Here is a 19,760-nt window from a genome sequence, read left to right as displayed (position 1 = left end):
TGTCTGTAGTGGCAGTGTGTGTGTCAGACGCTTATTCTAAAATTATAATTGGTATTGCAAAATTACGAGTCTCCCCCGGCTCGGTCTTTTAAACGGGGGTGGTGGCAGTTAAAGGGTTAATTGTGTAATTAGCCCAGTGACAATCACTCTCAGGCTGCTCGCACCTAGATTGTGGTCCCGCAAGCTGGAAAATCTTTGTGCTGGGCGCAGCTGAGAGTGGCATTGTTACGTAAGTGACAGCGTGGTGTGAGGTTGGCCGGTCCTTTGTCGCGAGTTAGCGAGGAGGGCAGGGATCTGACACCCGCGTTCGTCACATATTGGCTGGCAGCGTAGCGGGATAGTTTCGCATTAAGAGCATTCAGTGCATTGTTAGGAATTAGCTCTGCACTGAAGGATTGTAACCTTTGTGGAAACAGTCCTTAGAGACAAGCTGGTGCATATTTTTTGATTTTGATTTTTTCAAGAGAGACATACAGCAACAACTCTTTCCTACACCTTCTTCCTATCTCTTCTTTCTGTTCTATCTCTTCTGCTTGCAAAATGTCTGGGTTATCAGCATATAAAAAGATGAGCAAGAATGAACTGACTGTTGAGTGCGCAGAAAGAGGAATTGATGTCGGTGGCAAAAATCGTGAAGGCTTGATACATGCCTTACAGGAGTTTGATATCCGTGCACACCAGAACCTGGGGGAAACTGGACCAGAAAGGGTTTCCGCTACTCCAGAGCCCAGTGGTTCAGAGGCGGCCTCACCAGATGGGCAAGCAGAGACTGACACTGGAATACCACGGATTGTTACCTCCAAGCCACCACAAGAGCAGGCTAGCATCAGATTGCCTGAAAACATCATAGACTCTCTTCAAATGCAAGAAACTCTACAAAACCTCAGGGAGACGGATCCTGTGGTGTACCTGCAGTTTCTGGAACGCCAGGCTGAGCGAGAAGAGCGCAGGGCTGAGCGAGAGGCGGCAGAACGCCAGGCTGAGAGGGAGGCTGATCGTCGGCACGAATTGGAGATGGCTAGGCTCCAGCAGCAGCGACAGGCTCAGAACCTCGGATCCCTAGAGCACAGGGATGCCTCTCTGCCAGTGATCCCAGCAGCCAAATTTCCAGTTATGGAAAAGGACAGTGACATTGACGTGTATCTACTGTCGTTTGAAAAAACATGCCGTCAGTACCATCTGCCCCCAGCACAATGGGCCCGGTACCTGACACCAGGGCTACGAGGCAAGGCCCTGGATGCTTATGTCGAACTGTCAGAAGAACAGTGCGACGATTATGCGGCCCTAAAAGCTGCAATCATCCAAAAGTTTCAGCTAACCCCGGAAGTGTACCGGAAGCGTTTTAGGTCCTTGCAAAAGGGGCCTGGGGACTCATACATGGATGTGGTAGGTCGCTTACGCACCACATTCCGGCAGTGGACTAAAGGCTTGGAAGCCGATTCTTTTGAATCCCTGGAAGATCTTATGATTGCAGATCAACTTTTGCACATCTGTCCTACAGACGTCAGACAGTTTGTGCTGGAGCGAAAGCCAGCCTCTGCCAAAGCAGCAGCAGAACTGGCAGATACCTATATCCACTCTCGGGTATCTGACCATCGCAAGGCTCCTCTGAATGGCTGGAAAGGAGGGAAATCGCACACGGCAACCCCTCCTATGCCTACCAAACAAGTTCCTCAGCAGCCGGAACCTGCAACTCCTGGAGCCAAGGCCTTCCTAACGGACAAATGCAAATGCTACAACTGTGGGGGAGCCGGACATCTCAGGGCGCAGTGCCCTGAGCAGAAGAAGACGACATCACCTGGCCATCCGGCTAGCAACCCTTCCGCTGTGCTGCTCGTCAGTGGGAAACCTCCCGGAACCAATGCCAACTTGCAGCCAGTCATCGTAGGCCACCGGACTGTAACAGGCTTTCGTGACACCGGAGCTGAAGTCACATTGGTCAGACCAGAGGTTATAGAAGAAACAGACATCATCCCAGAGAAGTTCCTTACCCTCACCGGAGTTGGGGGGACCCGTTCCTGTGTACCCCGTGCCTATGTTTTTATTGATTGGGGTGCCGGAAGTGGGATGAGAGAGGTGGGTGTCTCGGAGGAGATCCCCACTGCAGTGTTGTTGGGTTCTGATTTAGGTACCCTGGTTTCATACTATGCCCCTGCTAAAAGCACCCCAGATGCTCCCACAGATCTCTCTGGACCTCCCAAGGTACTGTTTACCGATGTTGGGGTAATATCTGGGCAACCTGTAGATGGACAGCGGGAGGGGGAGGGTGGAGTGGAAGTGCAAGGTCCTCCTTCTTCAGAGACAGGAGAGGAGGCCCCCTTGCCAGTGAAGGTAACTGATGTATGTTCCAATGATGCTGAACTGATAAAGGTTAAATGTGATGATAATGATGATGATGATAATGATGATGATAATGCATTGCCAGTACTGGTGGTCACTCGCAGTGCTGCAAAGGCAGCCGAGGTGCAGGCCCTGGTCGCAGAACAGCAGGAGGAGGTCTCTGGGCCCTCTCCCTGTTCTGACCCAGTGGACTCCACCTCTGTTGAGCCTCAGCAGCTGTCCATGTTTGCCACAGGACTGCTGGCTGGGACCTGTTGTTCCGCCTTTGAAACAGCACTGCAGACAGACCAAACACTAGCACAGCTCAGGAGTCTAGCTGATCGCCCCCCTGCAGAGAATGACAAACAAAAGGTCTATTGGGACAAAGGTAAACTGTACAGAGAAAATATGCCTGCAGAGGGGAATGAGGCTGACCTAGGTAGCAGGCAGCTGGTTGTACCCAGTCAATTTAGGGGACAGCTGCTAAAAGTGGCTCATGAGATTCCCCTCGCAGGGCACTTGGGGATCACTAAGACCCGAGGGCGGTTGATACATAACTTTTATTGGCCTACAATGCTCGCTGACATAGCTGACTACTGTCGGTCCTGTGTTACCTGCCAGCGAGTTGGCAAGGCAGGGGATGTACACAGGGCTCCGCTAAAACCTTTGCCTGTGATTGACGAACCTTTTAAGAGGGTGGCAGTGGATATCATTGGGCCTTTGGCCATCCCTAGCAGTTCAGGCAAACGTTTTATCCTTACAGTTGTCGACTATGCCACGCGTTATCCGGAGGCGGTGGCTCTCTCCTGCGTCCGGGCAGACAAGGTCGCTGATGCTCTGCTGGGAATCTTCACAAGAGTGGGATTCCCGGCTGAGCTCATCAGCGATCAAGGCCCTCAGTTTGTGTCCGACTTGATGCAGGCTCTCTGTCGGAAAATACAGATGACGCATATCATGGCCAGTCCTTATCACCCACAAACGAACGGTTTGTGCGAGCGTTTCAATGGAACCTTGAAACAAATGTTGTGCACCTTTGTGCACTCCCAGGGTAAGGACTGGGAACGGTATCTGCCTCATCTGCTGTTTGCTTACAGAGAGGTGCCTCAGGAGTCCACAGGCTTTTCGCCATTTGAACTTTTGTACGGACGGAGGGTAAGAGGACCGCTGGACCTAATCCGTGAGAACTGGGAGGGCAAGATTGCCGACTCAAAGGTCTCGGTTGTGGATTATGTCCTAAAATTCAGAGATAAAATGGAGACGCTGGTGGAAATGGTACGGGAGAACATGACCCAGGCCCAGACTAGGCAGAAAGAGTGGTATGACCGTAACGCTAGGGAGCGGACCTATGACATTGGTCAGAAGGTGTATGTTCTGCTTCCCCTGCGGCAGAACAAGCTCCAAGCCGCATGGGAAGGCCCGTACACCATCACCCAGCGTCTGAATGATGTCACCTACTTGGTCAGGTTGGGAGAAGGGCGTAGACGGCAGAAGGCCCTTCATGTTAACATGATCAAAGCCCATCATGAGCGCACGGCCTATGTCATGCCGGTCTGCAGCAGGCCAGAGCCCGAGGAGGCTGATCCACTTCTGGACCTGCTAGCAGACACCAGGGAGGTAGACTCAGAACTCCTGATAAACTCCAATCTTACCCCCACCCAGGTACCTGGACTGAAGCGAGTGCTGGCAGTACATGGTAGCAGGTTTACGGGAAAGCCTGGGAGGACACACCTCGCTGTCCACCAGGTGGACACCGGGGCACATCCCCCCATTAAACAGTCGGCCTATCGCGTCTCCCTGGAGGTGCTGGCCGACATGAAAAGGGAGGTGGAGGAAATGCTGCAGCTGGGGGTGATTCAGAAGTCCCACAGTGCCTGGGCGTCCCCAGTAGTCTTGGTCCCCAAAAAGGACCAGACGACCAGGTTCTGTGTGGACTACCGGAAACTGAATGCCATCACTACTGCAGATGCCTACCCTATGCCCCGGATTGATGAGTTGTTAGATAGGCTGGCGGCCGCCCGTTATATAACAATCATGGATCTGAGCAGGGGGTACTGGCAAATTCCTCTGGCCCCTGAGGCTCGGGAAAAGTCGGCCTTCATCACCCCATTCGGATTGTTCGAGTTTACCGTCATGCCGTTTGGGATGAAGAATGCCCCAGCTACCTTCCAGAGAGTCATGAATGACTTACTGGAGGGGCTGGAAACCTTTGCCGTAGCCTACTTGGATGACATCGCCGTGTTCAGCCCTACCTGGGAAGAACACCTGGTGCACCTGTCACAGGTCCTAGACCACCTGACAGCCGCCAATCTGACTGTCAAACCCAGTAAGTGTCAGATTGGCATGACTGATGTGCAGTACTTGGGACACCAGGTAGGAGGAGGTACCCTGAAACCCGAGACAGGGAAGGTTGAGGCCATCCTGGCCTGGCCTACCCCTCAAACCAAAAAGCAGGTTATGTCTTTCTTGGGGACCGCTGGCTACTATAGGAAATTTGTATGTAACTATAGTAGCCTGGCCAAACCTCTGACTGACCTAACCAAAAAGAAACTGCCCAAGGTGGTGTCTTGGACACCAGAATGTGAGCAGGCATTTCAGGCCTTGAAGGGGGCGCTGGCCAGCGCACCTGTGCTGCAGGCTCCAGACTTCACCCGCCGTTTCCTTGTGCAGACGGATGCCTCTGCCTTTGGATTGGGTGCAGTCCTGAGCCAGGTGGACGAGGCCGGAGAGGAGCATCCCATCCTCTACCTGAGCAGGAAGCTGCTTCCCAGGGAAGTAGCATATGCCACGATCGAAAAGGAGTGTCTTGCGATCGTGTGGGCTCTCCAGAAGTTACAAACGTACCTTTATGGACGGCACTTCACTGTGATCACAGATCACAATCCCTTGAGCTGGCTAAATCGTGTTGCTGGGGAGAATGGCAAACTACTTCGGTGGAGCCTAATTCTTCAGCAATACGATTTCACCATCCAGCATAAGAAAGGCAGCGCCCATGGCAATGCTGATGGGCTGTCACGACAAGCCGAGCCCACAGGAGTCGGTTGCGTCAGGAGGGAAATTGTAGTTCCCTCCCATGCAACCACCTAAGGGGGGAGGTGTAACGATATCACGTATGGGACATGAAAAGCTGTAGCTAGCTGCCATCTTGTGTGGAAGTAGCCATGACAGTTTTGAGAACCATGTAACCTCACAGAGAACTCTGAACTCCGTCTTCCCCACCTTAGGAATTCAAAGCTTTTTAAGTTCAACAGAAAAGGTTATCTCAACAGAGAAAACAGTTCAGGCCTGTCGTAAAACTGTCACCCTCCCCATTCAGAGACCAAACAGGCCTAGGTCGTAAAGTCTTCTGAATACACCTCATAAGAATAAGTATGAAATTTCAGCATGTTTCATAACTTCTGACTTAGTAATAGCACAGACATAATCTGGACATATTTAGCTTCCTCAGATAATAGGGAACGTTTCAAGTCCAGACACCCCTATGTCAGGTCATATGGGAAACCCCTGGGACCACTTATTCCTCCAAAGCAGGCTATACGTTATAGATATGGCATGTTTAGACTTGTTTTGAAGGAAATCTCAAGTTGAATAATAATATGGATATTTGGAGTCTGTAAACCCTACAGATGCAGATATATGAACATGTATTACAAAATGTACCTGGGACGTGGTCATGAGTGTAGACACCTCCCAGCAACCAACCCCTACACCAGCTGACCAGATGATTGGTTACTGGTCGCTGTCAACACCCCTTTTGATTTGACAGAAAAGAGGAGATGCCAAGACAATGGTGAGTTCTCCTTTTACCATCCAAGAAGTAACATCTGCCAAGTCGAGAACCGATTACCTAGCTCATCGATCGAACTCTGATCAACCCTCGGACATTAATTGCAAGTATTCTCTCTTCCCAATTCTACCTTATTGCTTTGTGGCTGTATATTGTCTTTATATTTTGAAACATCTTTCTTCTGTAAATATTTTATTTGCATCAACCTTGACCTTTTCATAATAAACCCTTATGTTGAAAAGTGTTAACCTTGTCTCTAAAGCTCTTAATGCAAGCTATAAACGAACCTGCCTCTTGAAGGGCGCTACTGTTGTAGAGTAAGACTCTGAGCAGATCTGTCTGTAGTGGCAGTGTGTGTGTCAGACGCTTATTCTAAAATTATAATTGGTATTGCAAAATTACGAGTCTCCCCCGGCTCGGTCTTTTAAACGGGGGTGGTGGCAGTTAAAGGGTTAATTGTGTAATTAGCCCAGTGACAATCACTCTCAGGCTGCTCGCACCTAGATTGTGGTCCCGCAAGCTGGAAAATCTTTGTGCTGGGCGCAGCTGAGAGTGGCATTGTTACGTAAGTGACAGCGTGGTGTGAGGTTGGCCGGTCCTTTGTCGCGAGTTAGCGAGGAGGGCAGGGATCTGACACCCGCGTTCGTCACAGTGGCCACAAATGAGTGGTCTCCCCCTCAGCCTGGATCGCTCCCCTAACGAAGCCAACCGCCTCGGGTACCAAATACGTGATTTTGCCTGCCCGTGCCATTCTGCCGCAGTATATCTGCGTTAGGCGGTCGGCAAGTGGTTAAACTTTGTTTCAAATTCCTACTGGTTAATGCTCTGAAGAAAAGCAGTTGCTTGCAGAGTGAGCTTGAATGAGAGTGACTTTTTTGTTATTAATCAGCTGATGCACTCTGTGTTCTAATGAGAAAAAGGTAGGGTCAGCCCCCTTTTAGAAGTACCCCACCGAAAATGAAAAACAGTGAGCCAATCACACAAGCAATGACATTTCTGGGGGTCCATACACCAATTGTGTACAGAACAAAGGAGGAGCTCCTGGCTCCTTCAGAAAAAAAAAAAAAAAAGTTAAAAGTCAGCAGCTACAAATACTGTAGCTGCTGACTTTTAATATAAGGACACCTGTCCAGGCATCCAGCGGTGTCCTCACTCAAGCCGACTCTTTATTCAGCTATCAGGTGCTGGCACCACCATCTTGACTAAGGGAGACCGGTAGCAAAGCCTCGTGGCTTCACAGCCAGTATCCTACTGAACATGGATCAAAACCATGACTACTCCCCCGCCCCAAAATATGCCAAATGTGGCAGCGTGGCTACAGACAAGCAAATCTTCCCTTTTTGGGAAGATTTTTTTTTTTCCTATTTGCTGTTTATGTTCCCACAAGAGTGGAGTTACCCTTTAAAAGAGTAGTTTGATATTCTACTAGATTCCAAGATAAAGTAGAATTGGTGTCACCCTGCTACTCACTGCAGGACAACCAGCATTCTTTGATGCAGCAGAAATACATAAATGTTCTATCCCGGATTAGGCATCATAATTTATGCTACTCCCCAATAATTTCTTTATTATAATTTGTACTCCATATTTATACACAAATAGCCCCCTCACTACAACGTTTAAACTTTCTGGTCTGTTTGGGAATCTCTCTAAACATGGAAGATGTATATCTGGCAGTGACCTCCTGCGCACACACTGTGCTCACTCACCTAATAATTACGTACATGATCTGATCAGGATGGGAGACGTAAATCCTGTGGAAGAAACAGAAGAGGACTGTTATGCCGTGTGTGTTCCATAGTGGGAGGTCTGCAGTGAATTACTACAAGCCGTTCTCAGGTAAAGACCCTGTAAATAGCCCCCCCACACACCTGTCTCCCCACTGGTACATGGCTCTGTCCTGGAATAGATGGCATAGAAACAGCCACATACTGATCGTCTCCATCCAAAATATGACCACCACGAACCAGATGGAGGAGAGGAGGAAGAATTCACACACCATCCTGCCTCCGTCACACCACGACTCTGGGTGCTGTCACCCCCACAGACCCTGAAAGAGAAAAACGGAGCATTACATGAGGGCACAGACAACACAAAGACACATGCACTGTCAGCTATGGCGTCACTTTAAGGAACATTCCAATAGGGGCTGTAGAAGTGGATAAGTCTTTATTTGCAGCATGCAGAACAGACAATACACAATGTTCTGTCCTCACAAACGGCCCGTACACTTTGTACTAGATTATTAAAACAAGTCTATTTATCTTTAATGGTTAACTCAAAGTGGAGCTTAAGCCAATATACAGTGCATCCAGAAAGTATTCAAAGTGCTTCACATTTTTCACAATTTGTTATGTTACAGCCTTATTCCAAAATGGATTAAAATCATTATTATCCTCAAAATTCTACAAACAATACCCCATAATGACAATGTGAAAGAAGTTTGTTTGAAAGCTTTGCAAATTAAAAAAAAAAAAACAAAAAAAAAAAAAAACAAACACACACATGTACATAAGTATTCACATTTAGGGAGAAATAAGAGGAGAAAAAACAGGCACATCAAATGAAAGAAGTCCAGATGGACGGTGAAATAGGCGGCAGGGGGCGATCCTCCAATGCCGAACAGTCCTGTCTGGCAACGCCGGTGGGTTCCAGTGTCCCAGACTAGGGTCAGTAAGGCGCAGCGGGGATCGTCAGTCCAATTTGGTCCCGGGTCGCGAAGTGATGATGCTAATGGCAAGCACGCCATTAGCATCATCACTCCGGGACCAAATTGGACTGACGATCCACGCTGCGCCTTACTGACCCTAGTCTGGGACACTGGAACCCACCGGCGTTGCCAGACAGGACTGTTCGGCATTGGAGGATCGCCCCCTGCCGCCTATTTCACCGTCCATCTGGACTTCTTTCATTTGATGTGCCTGTTTTTACCTACTCAGAATGAGTGTATTTCTACTGCAATTAAAAGTGTGCGTTTTTACTACTGCACTTAGATTGGCGCTGCTTTTTCTCCTCTTATTTCTCCCTAAGAGCCGGTTCACACGGGGGCGACTTGTCAGGCGACCTAGCCGCCTGACAAGTCGCCTCCCGTTCTGTTCCCGTTCTGTACAATGGAACCGTTCTAATCGGAGCGACGCAAGTCGCTCCGACTTAAAAGAAAGTTCCTGTACTACTTTGGGGGCGACTTGCATAGACTTCTATACAGAAGTCGTCCTGCAAGTCGCCACGGCAGTCGTGTGCAGGTCGCCTCGGTGAGGCGACCTGCAAGTCGTGCCGCTTCTATTGTGAACCGGCGCTAAAGGTGTTCCTGCCCTTCAGCATGCTGCCTCCTGTGTTGTGCCAGCAACTTTTCCCTGAGGTCACACACCCAGGCCACAGACTCCCCCCCCCCCCCCCACTATATTTGACCTATTGCTGCTATTGCCAACAGTATCCAGTTCCTGGACTCTCTCACCCTATCCATCCCACTATTAACCTGTGCATACAGCTGTTATCTCTAGCGCAACAAAATATTTGTTTTTTCTTTGTACATAACTATTCACAGCTTTTGTGCAATACTTTGTTGAACCAATTACCTTTGGCACCAATTACAGCCTCGAGTCTTTTTGAATATGATACTACAAGCTTGGCGCACCTATTTTTTTGGGCAGTTTCATTATTCTTTGCAGGACCTCTCAAGCTCCATCAGGTTGGATGGGGAGCATTGGTGCACAGCCATTTTCAAATCTCTCCAGAGATGTTCAATCAGGTTCAAGTCTGGGCCAATCAAGGACATTCACAGAGTTGTCCCATAGCCACTCCTTTGTTATCTTGGCTGTGTGCTTAGGGTTGTTGTCCTGTTGGAAGATGAACCTTCGCCCCAGTCTGAGGTCCAGGTCTCGAGCAGGTTTTCATCAAAGATGTCTCTGTACATTGCTACATTCATCTTTCCCTCGATCCTGACTAGTCTCCCAGTTCCTGCCACTGAAAAAAATCCCCACAGCATGATGCTGCCACCACCATGCTTCACTGTAGGGATGGTATTGGCCAGGTGATGAGCGGTGCCTGGTTTCCTCCAGACATAATGCTTGCCCTTCAGGCCAAAGAGTTCAATCCTTGTTTCATCAGACCACAGAATTTTGTTTCTCATGGTCAGAGTCCTTCAGGTGCCTTTTGGCAAACTCCAGGCGGGCTATTATATGCCTTTTACTGAGGAGTGGCTTCCGTCTGGCCACTCTACCATACAGGTCCGATTGATGGAGTGCTGCAAAGATGGTTGTTCTTTTGGAAGGTTCTCCCCTCTCCACAGAGAAACACTGGAGCTCTGTTAGAGTGACCATCAGGTTCTTGGTCACCTCCCTGATTAAGGCCCTTCTCTCCGATCGCTCAGTTTGGCTGGGTACCCCGCTCTAGGAAGAGTCCTGGTGGTTTCAAACTCCTTCCATTTACGGATGATGGAGGCCACTGTGCTCATTGGGACCTTCAATGCTGCAGACATTTTTCTGTACCTATCCCCAGATCTGTGACTCGATACAATCCTGTCTGAGGTCAAAAAAAAAAAAAAAAAAAAAAATTCCTTGGACTTCATGGCTTGGTTTGTGCTAACATGTAGGCCCCTTTCACACTGGGGCAGCATAGGCAGTAAAACGGCGCTATATTTAGCGCCATTTTAGCGGCCGCTAGCGGGGTGGATTTACCCCCGTGCTAGCGGCCGAAAAAGGGTTAAAACCACCGCAAAGCGCTGCCCCATTGATTTCAATGGGCAGGAGCGGTGTATACACCGCTCCAAAGATGCTGCTAGCAGGACTTTTTCTACTGTCCTGCCAGCGCACCGCTCCAGTGTGAAAGCCCTCGGGCTTTCACACTGGAGTGTGAGGAGCGGCTCTTTCAGGGCGCTTTGCAGGCACTATTTTTAGCGATGTTGCGCCTGCAAAGCGCCTCAGTGTGAAAGGGGTCGTACTGTTAACTGTGGGACCTTATATAGACAGGTGTGTGCCTTTCCAAATGATGTCCAATCAACTGAATTTCCCACAGGTGGACTCCAATTAAGTTGTAGAAACATCTCAAGGATAATCAGTGGAAACCAGGATGCACCCGAGTTCAATTTTGAGTGTCATGGCAAAGGCTGTGAATACTTATATACATGTGATTTTTTTAGTTTTTTATTTTTAATACATTTTCAAAGATTTCAAAAACTACTTTCATGTTGTCATTATGGGGTATTGTTTGTAGAATTTTGAGGAAAATAATTAATTTAATCCATTTTGGAATAAAGGCTGTAACATAAAAAAAATGTGTAAGAAGTGAAGCGCCGTGAATACTTTCCGGATGCACTTTATTTTCTGCTACATTTTAGATCAGAGTGGGTAGAGGTGAGAACCTCTGCCAAGGTTTTTATTGCAGTCAATGGCCCTGTTAAAGTGGATCTAGCATTACATGTTGTTACGCATGTTAAATGCATGGATGCCAAGCAATGTGTACGAGTGTCATTTGCAGGTATTTATTATTTCTCAGAGATCACAGAATAGCCTCACATAATGTCTATCTGATTTTCTGTCCAGTAGGACGTCACCATCTTTATTCAGGCATCATCCAGGATCAGCATCTATATCTACTTCCTTGACTGAGATGCTGGCCCTGAAAACGGCACAATTTTTTTTTTACTTCTGCCTCAGTACCCGCTGGGGAAACTCACCATGATATTTATCCTAGTGGCCACTGTCACCAAAGCAGAAAATGGAAATCAAAAATTTAAGAGCAAAAAAGGTGGAATTCTTCCATTCGGGACAAATATTTTGGTGACATGTCTACAGTTGGAATTCCCACTTTGGGAAAATTTCTTTGCACCTCCAATTGGCAAACTAAAAATATTCAAAAAAGTATTGGCTTTGCACACACTTATTACAAGAATCTAATGGATTCCCAGCATAAAAACATATACCTTGCCTATACCTTGAAATACAAGCTTGACATCTTCTAAAACAGTGATCTCCAAACTGCGGACCCTGGCCACCATTCCTCCCACTGACACCACCAATGGGGCACCCTTCCTCCCACGGTATGCACTGCATACTAGCTCATTATGAAATAATACCTAATGCCGCGTACACACAATCGCACATTCCGAACACAAAATCCATGTTTGTTGGCTCAAACTTGTCTTGCATACACACGGTCGAACAAAAATGTCAGAAATTCCCAACGTCAAGAACGCGGTGACGTACAACGAGCCGAGAAAAATGAAGTTCAATAGCCAGTGTGGCTCTTCTGCTTGATTCCGAGCATGCTGGAATTTTGTGCGTCGGAATTATGTACACGCGATTGGAATTTCCGACAATGGATTTTGTTGTTGGAAAATTTGAGAACCAGATCTCAAATTTTGTTTGTCGGAAATTCCAGACGGAAAATGTCCGATGCAGCCTACACACGGTTGGAATTTCCGACAAGCTCCCATCGAACATTTGTTGTCGGAAATTCTGACCGTGTGTACGTGGCATTAGAATGAAGCCCCCACACCGTCTCCCGGTCACTGCCGAGGGAGCTGACATTTTGTTTCTGCGACTCTTCCGGGTTTGCAACTCTGGCGCTGTGAGTGGCCGGAGCCGCAATGACGTCACTCCCGCGCTGAAGTCTTCTTTCTGGCAAGGAGCTCTGATTTTCCGGCAGCATCCGCCGGACCTTCAGAGCGTATGCACCGCTGACATCAGCGGCTGCATGCAAGGTGAATATCTCCTAAACCGTACAGGTTAAGGAGATATTCATTTTACCTACAGGTAAGCCTTATAGGCTTACTTGTAGGTAAAAATGTGCTAAAGCAGTATACAACCGCTTTAACTGGCCCTTGGTTTAGAAAGTTTGGAGACCCCTGTTCTAGAAGATCATGGCACCTCTACCAAGAAGAGGAGTGGGAGTTTATAGGCCTTCCTCGGATAGGCCTCACAGACCTGCTGCCTCCTGAAATTACATTTAGGACAATAGCTGGCTCTCCTAGACCTGAACAAAGACACACACAGCAAAACAATAGAATAAATGTAAACATACCAAATGTATTTACAATCCCTAAAAAGAAGCATTGCATCATTTTGACTGAAATATAAACAAACAGATAACCCTCTCTTATTTATATTAAAAAAAAAAAAAAAAAAAAAAAAAACCACACAATATTTTGGTTTACGTTGCTTATCCAAAAGTTTTTTTGTTCCTTTGGGATTATTTTCAAATAGAAAATAAATAAATAAAAAAAAAAAATCAATCCTGGATAAAGCCAGCTCACTTACAGTTTTTCTCGTTGCCTAGAATTACGCTTTAAGCTCATTATACAGATCACGTCACCTCCCCTGTGCTGAATAGCCGACTCCGTGCCCTAGAAAGAGGCTGCATGCTTGTAATTTGCACAGCTGTTTCCCTGATTAGCGATTGGTATTTCCAAAATGAAATCTCAGCAATGGCAGCCTACATATTTTATCAGTACTGGTTCTCTTGAACACTTTTGGGAACACAGGTCAAATAATAACAAAACAATGGCTACATTTGCATGGGTGACTAGCTTTGGTGTGAATGACCGCAATGCATTATGTGCTTTCAGCAGCGATCACCACAGGTAATCACTGGCCGGGCAGACCGCCACGAATAGCTGTGGCCACCATTGACCAGTCATTGAAGTGTACGGACTCCGAGGCCAAAGCTAGCCGCACACAGGTGGATGAAGCAGCTGCAGGAATCATCAGATTCCTCCCACTGTCATTCACACCAGCAGGTGTGAATGTCAGGTGGGAAATGGACAACAGTACCACCTCCTGAGCGATTTTCAGCTGATCCATCAGGAACCAAAATTTGCTCAGTGTATGGCCAGCTTAAATCTGACCCCTACATTACAGGTCATGTTACTCTGCCTCCTACCTCTCTAACAGTTGGGCAAGCCGTGATGAAATTGCGCTGTGTGGGGCGACTTTGAAGCTGCGCTAGTGTGAACTGAGACTCATGCCCCGTACACATGGTCGGATTTTCCGACGGAAAAATGTGTGATAGGACCTTGTTGTCGGAAATTCCGACCGTGTGTAGGCTCCACCACACATTTTCCATCGGATTTTCCGACACACAAAGTTTGAGAGCAGGATATAAAATTTTCCAACAAAATCCGTTGTCGGAAATTCCGATCGTGTGTACACAAATCCGACGGACAAAGTGCCACGCATGCTCAGAATAAATAGAGATGAAAGCTATTGGCCACTGCCCCGTTTATAGTCCCGACGTACGCGTTTTACATCACCGCGTTTAGAACGATCGGATTTTCCGACAACTTTGTGTGACCGTGTGTATGCAAGACAAGTTTGAGCCAACATCCATCGGAAAAAAAATCCTAGGATTTTGTTGTCGGAATGTCCAATCAATGTCCGACCGTGTGTACTGGGCATAAGGGTTTCCAGGGACATTCTGTTGAGCAAATGTAGAGCCAAGGAGCATCGTATCCCCATTTACAACACACCTAGACATTTGACATATATAAATAAAACCCAGAGAATAAAAATATGAAAAAAGTGCTTTAATGCAATTTTTTATTTTTATCCTTTTTGAATCTAGTACGGAAGCTCTGTGTTTTCCATGCCCTACTGTGAAGAGCTCCCTTCACTTCCTGTCCTATAGGCACAACAAGTAGTACAGGGAAATCGCTGAAAAGTAGGAAAATCCTCCCTAAAGCTGATGTCAGATGGGTGACTCTGCCACTGGGATGCTGCCTGGTTTGTCTCTATGGAATCCCCTCCCTCTGTAGCTGAGGCCGTGGGGATGTCCCCCCCCCCATTGCAGAGATTCAGAAGCATTCGGGCCAGTGAAATCTCACTGCATCTAGTTACAGAGGGAGCGACTCCATATGAACAGACAGGCAGCCTCTATAGTGATCCCACCTCTGGAATCGCCGGTAGCCTTAGTGCCAATTCGCACAGTGTGGAAATGCACTGCCCTCTGCAGACACACACACAGGTGCCATTATTTCTTAAAGTGATCCTAAACACACACTGTTTCATTCACATTGACCCTTCTCTATTTCTGTATGTGGATGATGGCACTCATTAAAAAAAAAAAAAAAAAAAAAAAGTACCTTTCTCCTAATTGATATACAGCTGTTTCATGACCCAGTTTTTTCCCAGCCTGTCTGTAGGGAAACATAAGCAGGAGGAGCTTCTAGTCCTTTGCTGCTGGTCACATAAAAAAAAAAAAAAAAAAAAAAAAAAAAAAAAACCCACACCCACACACCTTTGGAATACAGAGTAAAAATAAATTAATATCTATAAAAACTGTTTTAAATTGTCATACAAATATATATTTGAAATAAAATCTATTATTTTGTGGAAATAACATGTTGTGGGTGGATTTCTACATCACAGACTGTGTCCTTAAAATAAGAGGGAGGTGAAGCCTCCAGCAATCTTCATGTAACATCCCACCCCCATTGTGTTTAGTCGGTTAGAGGGCATGGAGTAGGAGGGAGTGGGCTGTCATTTGCCTTTGATTATATGGATTGCTGAGTATCTGAGAGTCACAGGCACCACATCAAATGAAAAAATAAAAAAGCACCACTGACAAAAACGAGTAGATACATTACTTATTTTGGAATGATTAGTATATTGTATGAATTGTTTGTTTTTCTTTGACTAATACAATTTTTTGTAATTCATAGTGTCTATATATATGCAGTAACTATAAATATCTCCTGAAGAAGCCATAGCCTGGCGAAACATGTTAAGCTGAAGCGACTGCATTTCATCTGTAATTTTTTTTATGAAATTGATGGGTTTTAACATGTTAATAATAAACTTTGGATATTTTTATATTAATTTGTGTGTGTGGCACCATTACAATCCCATTTTCCTTGGTATTTTTATTTGTCATTTACCACTGTGTGTACACCCACATGTGTGACTCTATGGTCACATGGGCTGCTCAGATGTGATCGGGAGGAAATGCTCAGGATAGAAACTCAGTGAAAACTGAGCATGTGCAGAGCTGCCACCACAGCTGCCAAATCCCTAGAGAGAGCACAGGGTCAACCAGGTTTTTTTTTGCAGAATACAAAAAATGAATCCCATAGTGACTGAATGAATATGAACAACATGTAATACACCATTTGATCGTTTTTTGTTTTTTATGATGGGGGTTTAGTGACACTTTAAATCGTGCCTGCCATACTTTTTGTGTGTTTGCCAAAGACCTGAAATTAATGGGCTGTTATTAACACACAAAAATATGCAAGCTCAAAATGTACCCTTCAGGTGGCCATACACTATACAATCTGATTGCACATCTTCATTAGATCTACCATCAACTACATGTAGTGCAGGGGCCTGGCTGGGTTGCTAAAAAAAAAAAAAATGATAAAAAGTATGGATTGTTTACATGTGTCCTCTTATTATATAGCTTTGGTAAATTTAAAAAGAGATTGTATAATGTAAGGTCAGTTTTTACTGATACAAGTGTCCCCACAGGGAGATTTCCTTTCTATTCCTGTTATGGTGACAACTCAAACTTGTGTGTCAGGGAAAGTTGTCACCAAACCAAAAGGGGCACAATCAAACCCCCCCTCCCCCAGCGGAGACACCGACATGGACTCCCAAACTGGATTGGTGGTTTTCTCCATCTGCAGATGATTGGGGACACGAGTCAACCTACCGCTATTCCCCTCTGTAAAGCAGGGACCCCCCCTCCCTATATTACACCCCGTATCTGCTGATATACACCCTCCAGCACCCCACATCCTTCCACCCAGCTGTATAAACCTTGCCAGGGGCTCTAACCCCTCACCACTCCATCCAAACCTACAAGTAATCTTGTGACATCAGATCTATTCTAAATACAGGAAACCAGAGAGATCTCCCAGTCCTGGAAATCACTAATAGTCATAGAAGTTCTACTTGTCAGAAAACAGGACAGGAAGACAAACCCCCCCAGATGGGGGACAAGTGAAAGCAGTGCACACAGCCCCATGCACCTCCCCCCACAATAACAAACACAGGAGCTCAGCTCCACTCCACACACACCAACTAAAGAGACACACAGAGAGGACACATTACATGACACGGCCGCTCACCAGGCTGCAGGGGTCCCCACTGGACCTCAGGTGGGGAACAGAGCTCCTTAGGATCCCCAGCTGAACCCACTGGAACAAATACTTCCGCCTTCCACCCCGCCCCCTCCACAGCTGTGTCTGTTTACTCGGCCTCTCGTGACGTCACCGGGAGCGACTCAGGGAATCTCCCTCCCAAAGTGACTTCCACTCCAGTGCCAACCACAATGTGGAGGAAGAGAACGTGATCCCGTCCAGTGACGTAGGGAGCGGGGCGTCTGCCGCAGTGGGTCTGCATAAGCCCCGGTGTTCTGCCATATAGTGTCCTCGTATCAAATAGTGTCCGCCTCGTACTGCGCAGGCGCAGCGCCTGCGCAGTACGGAGGAGCAGGAGAGGCCGAAAATGCCCGAAGTTGATCAGCTGACCATCAGCTGTACACGGCGCTCGGGCACTTGTTAGCGATGGCAGTGTAAGAGGGCCCCTCGCGGGCTCGCTTCGCTCGCCACGCTTCGGGCACGGCCTCGCTGCGCTCGGCAAATATTTATTCTAACTCTATGTCCACTTGGATAGTAGGGAATGATCCTGGACATAGGGTAAGAATAAATGCGCAGGCGCCGTGTACAGCTGACGATCAGCTGTTGAACTTCGGAGACTTTCGGCGTCTCTTTTGTCCTCCGTACTGCGCCTGCGCAGTACAGGGTGGACACTATATGATAGGGGACTGAATTCGATAAGACACCGGCTCTGTTGTCATGGTGACGACGGGGCCACGGAATTAAAGCGGACCTTCAGTCGTTTTTTTCAACTTGCCATCTAATAAATCCTCTGCCCTTGTTGTTTTAACTTTGGATAGTAAAACATTTCTTTTCTGCCAGTAAATACCTTATATCAGCGTTTCTTAACTCCAGCCCTCAAGGCACCCCAACAGGTCATGTTTTCAGGATTTCCCTCAGATGAAACAGCTGTGGTAATTACTAAGGCAGTGAAAGTGATCAAATCACCTGTGCAAAATAATGGAGAGCCTGAAAACATGACCTGTTGGGGCACGTTGAGGACTGGAGTTGAGAAACACTGACTTATACAATCCACAGACATCCCAACCTGCAAAAACTCATTTCAGGGAGGTGACGCTTCACACCGGCGCCTACCCTGTTGACTGGGCACACATTAGGACATTGGGCATACAGAGAGGCATGGGGCACACAGCAGGTAATGGGGCACATAGTGGGGCACACAGCAGGGAATGAGGCATATAGTAGTGCACACAGCATACTTACCAACTGTCCCGGATTTCCTGGGACATTCCTGGGATTTGGACTCTTTTCCCAATTATATTGTTTACCGGGAAATGTCCCGAGAAATCTGTTTTTTCACGAATTTTCACCGCCGCTAGAGGTCCGCGGCCGGCGGAGACATTATCTCCATCGGCCGCCATTTTTAAGAAGACCAGGAACGGCTGGGTGGCTAGATGAAGCTCCTGCCCACCCTGCGCCCCGCCTCGCCCCGCCTACCCCCCGCCCCGCTGCCGGTCTGTTATGGAAAGGGGCGGGGGTTCTATTGTAACCACGCAGCCGGCGGAGGGAGACATTATTTTGTATACAATATCACGTGTATACAACTGCGCTTCAGGACAGGCCTATATGGCAAATATACAGGTTGCTGCCTCCCTTTACGCAAAGCGCTTAAAGTGGAGTTCCACCCACTTTTACAACTCTTCAGCATCCCTCACTAAACTGTGCACTGTAAACGAATTGGATATTTTTTAATTTTTTTCTCAGCACCTACTGTATATCTGCTGTATTCATTTTTCACTTCCTCCTCCCTGGCCGCGGCCCATCGCATCGTTTCCTGTTTGCAATGCCTTCTGGGAAGGGGCGGCAACTTCCTCTGAAACTGCCGTTGCTATGGAAACCTGACCTGAAACCTATTACACTGCTTGTGCTGCACTGAGCATGTGCGAGATCTGCAAGGATGAGATCCAGGAAGAAATACAGTCTGGCTTCAGATGCCCACACTTAGGATGGCCACGGCCTGCTGTAAGTTTATAAAATAACAAACTACTGCTATAAACTAACAAAACAGACCTTAGTTACAGACTAACTTTACTAGAATACATTAAGCTTGTGTATTATAGGGGCATTTTTATTTAAAAAGTATAATTTCGGCCGGAACACCACTTTAAAGTGAGTGCCCTGCTCTATATTCATAAACTATCAAAAATATGGGTATACGGCGCTACCTGGAAAGCCTGATTGCTAGGCTTGTGTAGGGAAAAAATCCTTTGTAAACTGGTTACCTTATTACACTTTTGTACAACAATATATAAGGGAGAGGTATCCTAATGGCAGTAAGAGGCCTCCTGAATTCCCTTCACCATAGAGTTTTTTTCCCCTTAGAATTATTCCCTTAGGGGTGAGGTTTGTTATGTAAGCGTGACCATACTAGTATATTAGCTGCGTGTGTGCAATGTTGGAACCAATTGCACCAAGTGTAAGTCAATATGCACTATACTGGCTATGTATAAACAACCAGCCCGCAGAGTACATTGTAAACCATACCTCAATTGGTGCAATATAACAAAATGTATACCATGTATTTCAATACATCATTCACACATA

The 19,760-nt window shown here is 47.0% G+C and overlaps 1 protein-coding gene across 4 annotated transcripts in view; it reads right to left on the bottom strand.

The window, feature by feature from the left end:
* LOC141107927 (uncharacterized) overlaps positions 1–17,487 on the bottom strand; it is a 62,728-nt gene extending 45,241 nt beyond the window's left edge. Inside the window, exons 1-3 of one of the 4 annotated variants that reach the window (XR_012235987.1) lie at positions 17,166–17,321; positions 7,975–8,153; positions 7,813–7,857 (exon numbers count right to left, since the gene is read on the bottom strand). Coding sequence is in view for 3 of the 4 variants with exons in the window: in XM_073598991.1 (XP_073455092.1) it covers positions 7,813–7,857; positions 7,975–8,105 (176 nt within the window). In the remaining variant the exon portion in view is untranslated. Of the gene's footprint in view, positions 1–7,812; positions 7,858–7,974; positions 8,154–17,148 lie in introns of all 4 variants that reach the window. The other 3 variants (XM_073598991.1, XM_073598990.1, XM_073598992.1) reach the window with 3 other exon arrangements.
* Positions 17,488–19,760: the final 2,273 nt, after the last annotated feature.

Source organism: Aquarana catesbeiana, linkage group LG09 (assembly GCF_042186555.1).
Source record: "Aquarana catesbeiana isolate 2022-GZ linkage group LG09, ASM4218655v1, whole genome shotgun sequence".
NCBI classification, from domain to species: Eukaryota; Metazoa; Chordata; class Amphibia; order Anura; family Ranidae; genus Aquarana; species Aquarana catesbeiana.
Note: the sequence above shows the minus strand (reverse complement) of the source record. Positions and strands in the feature narration are given on the sequence as shown.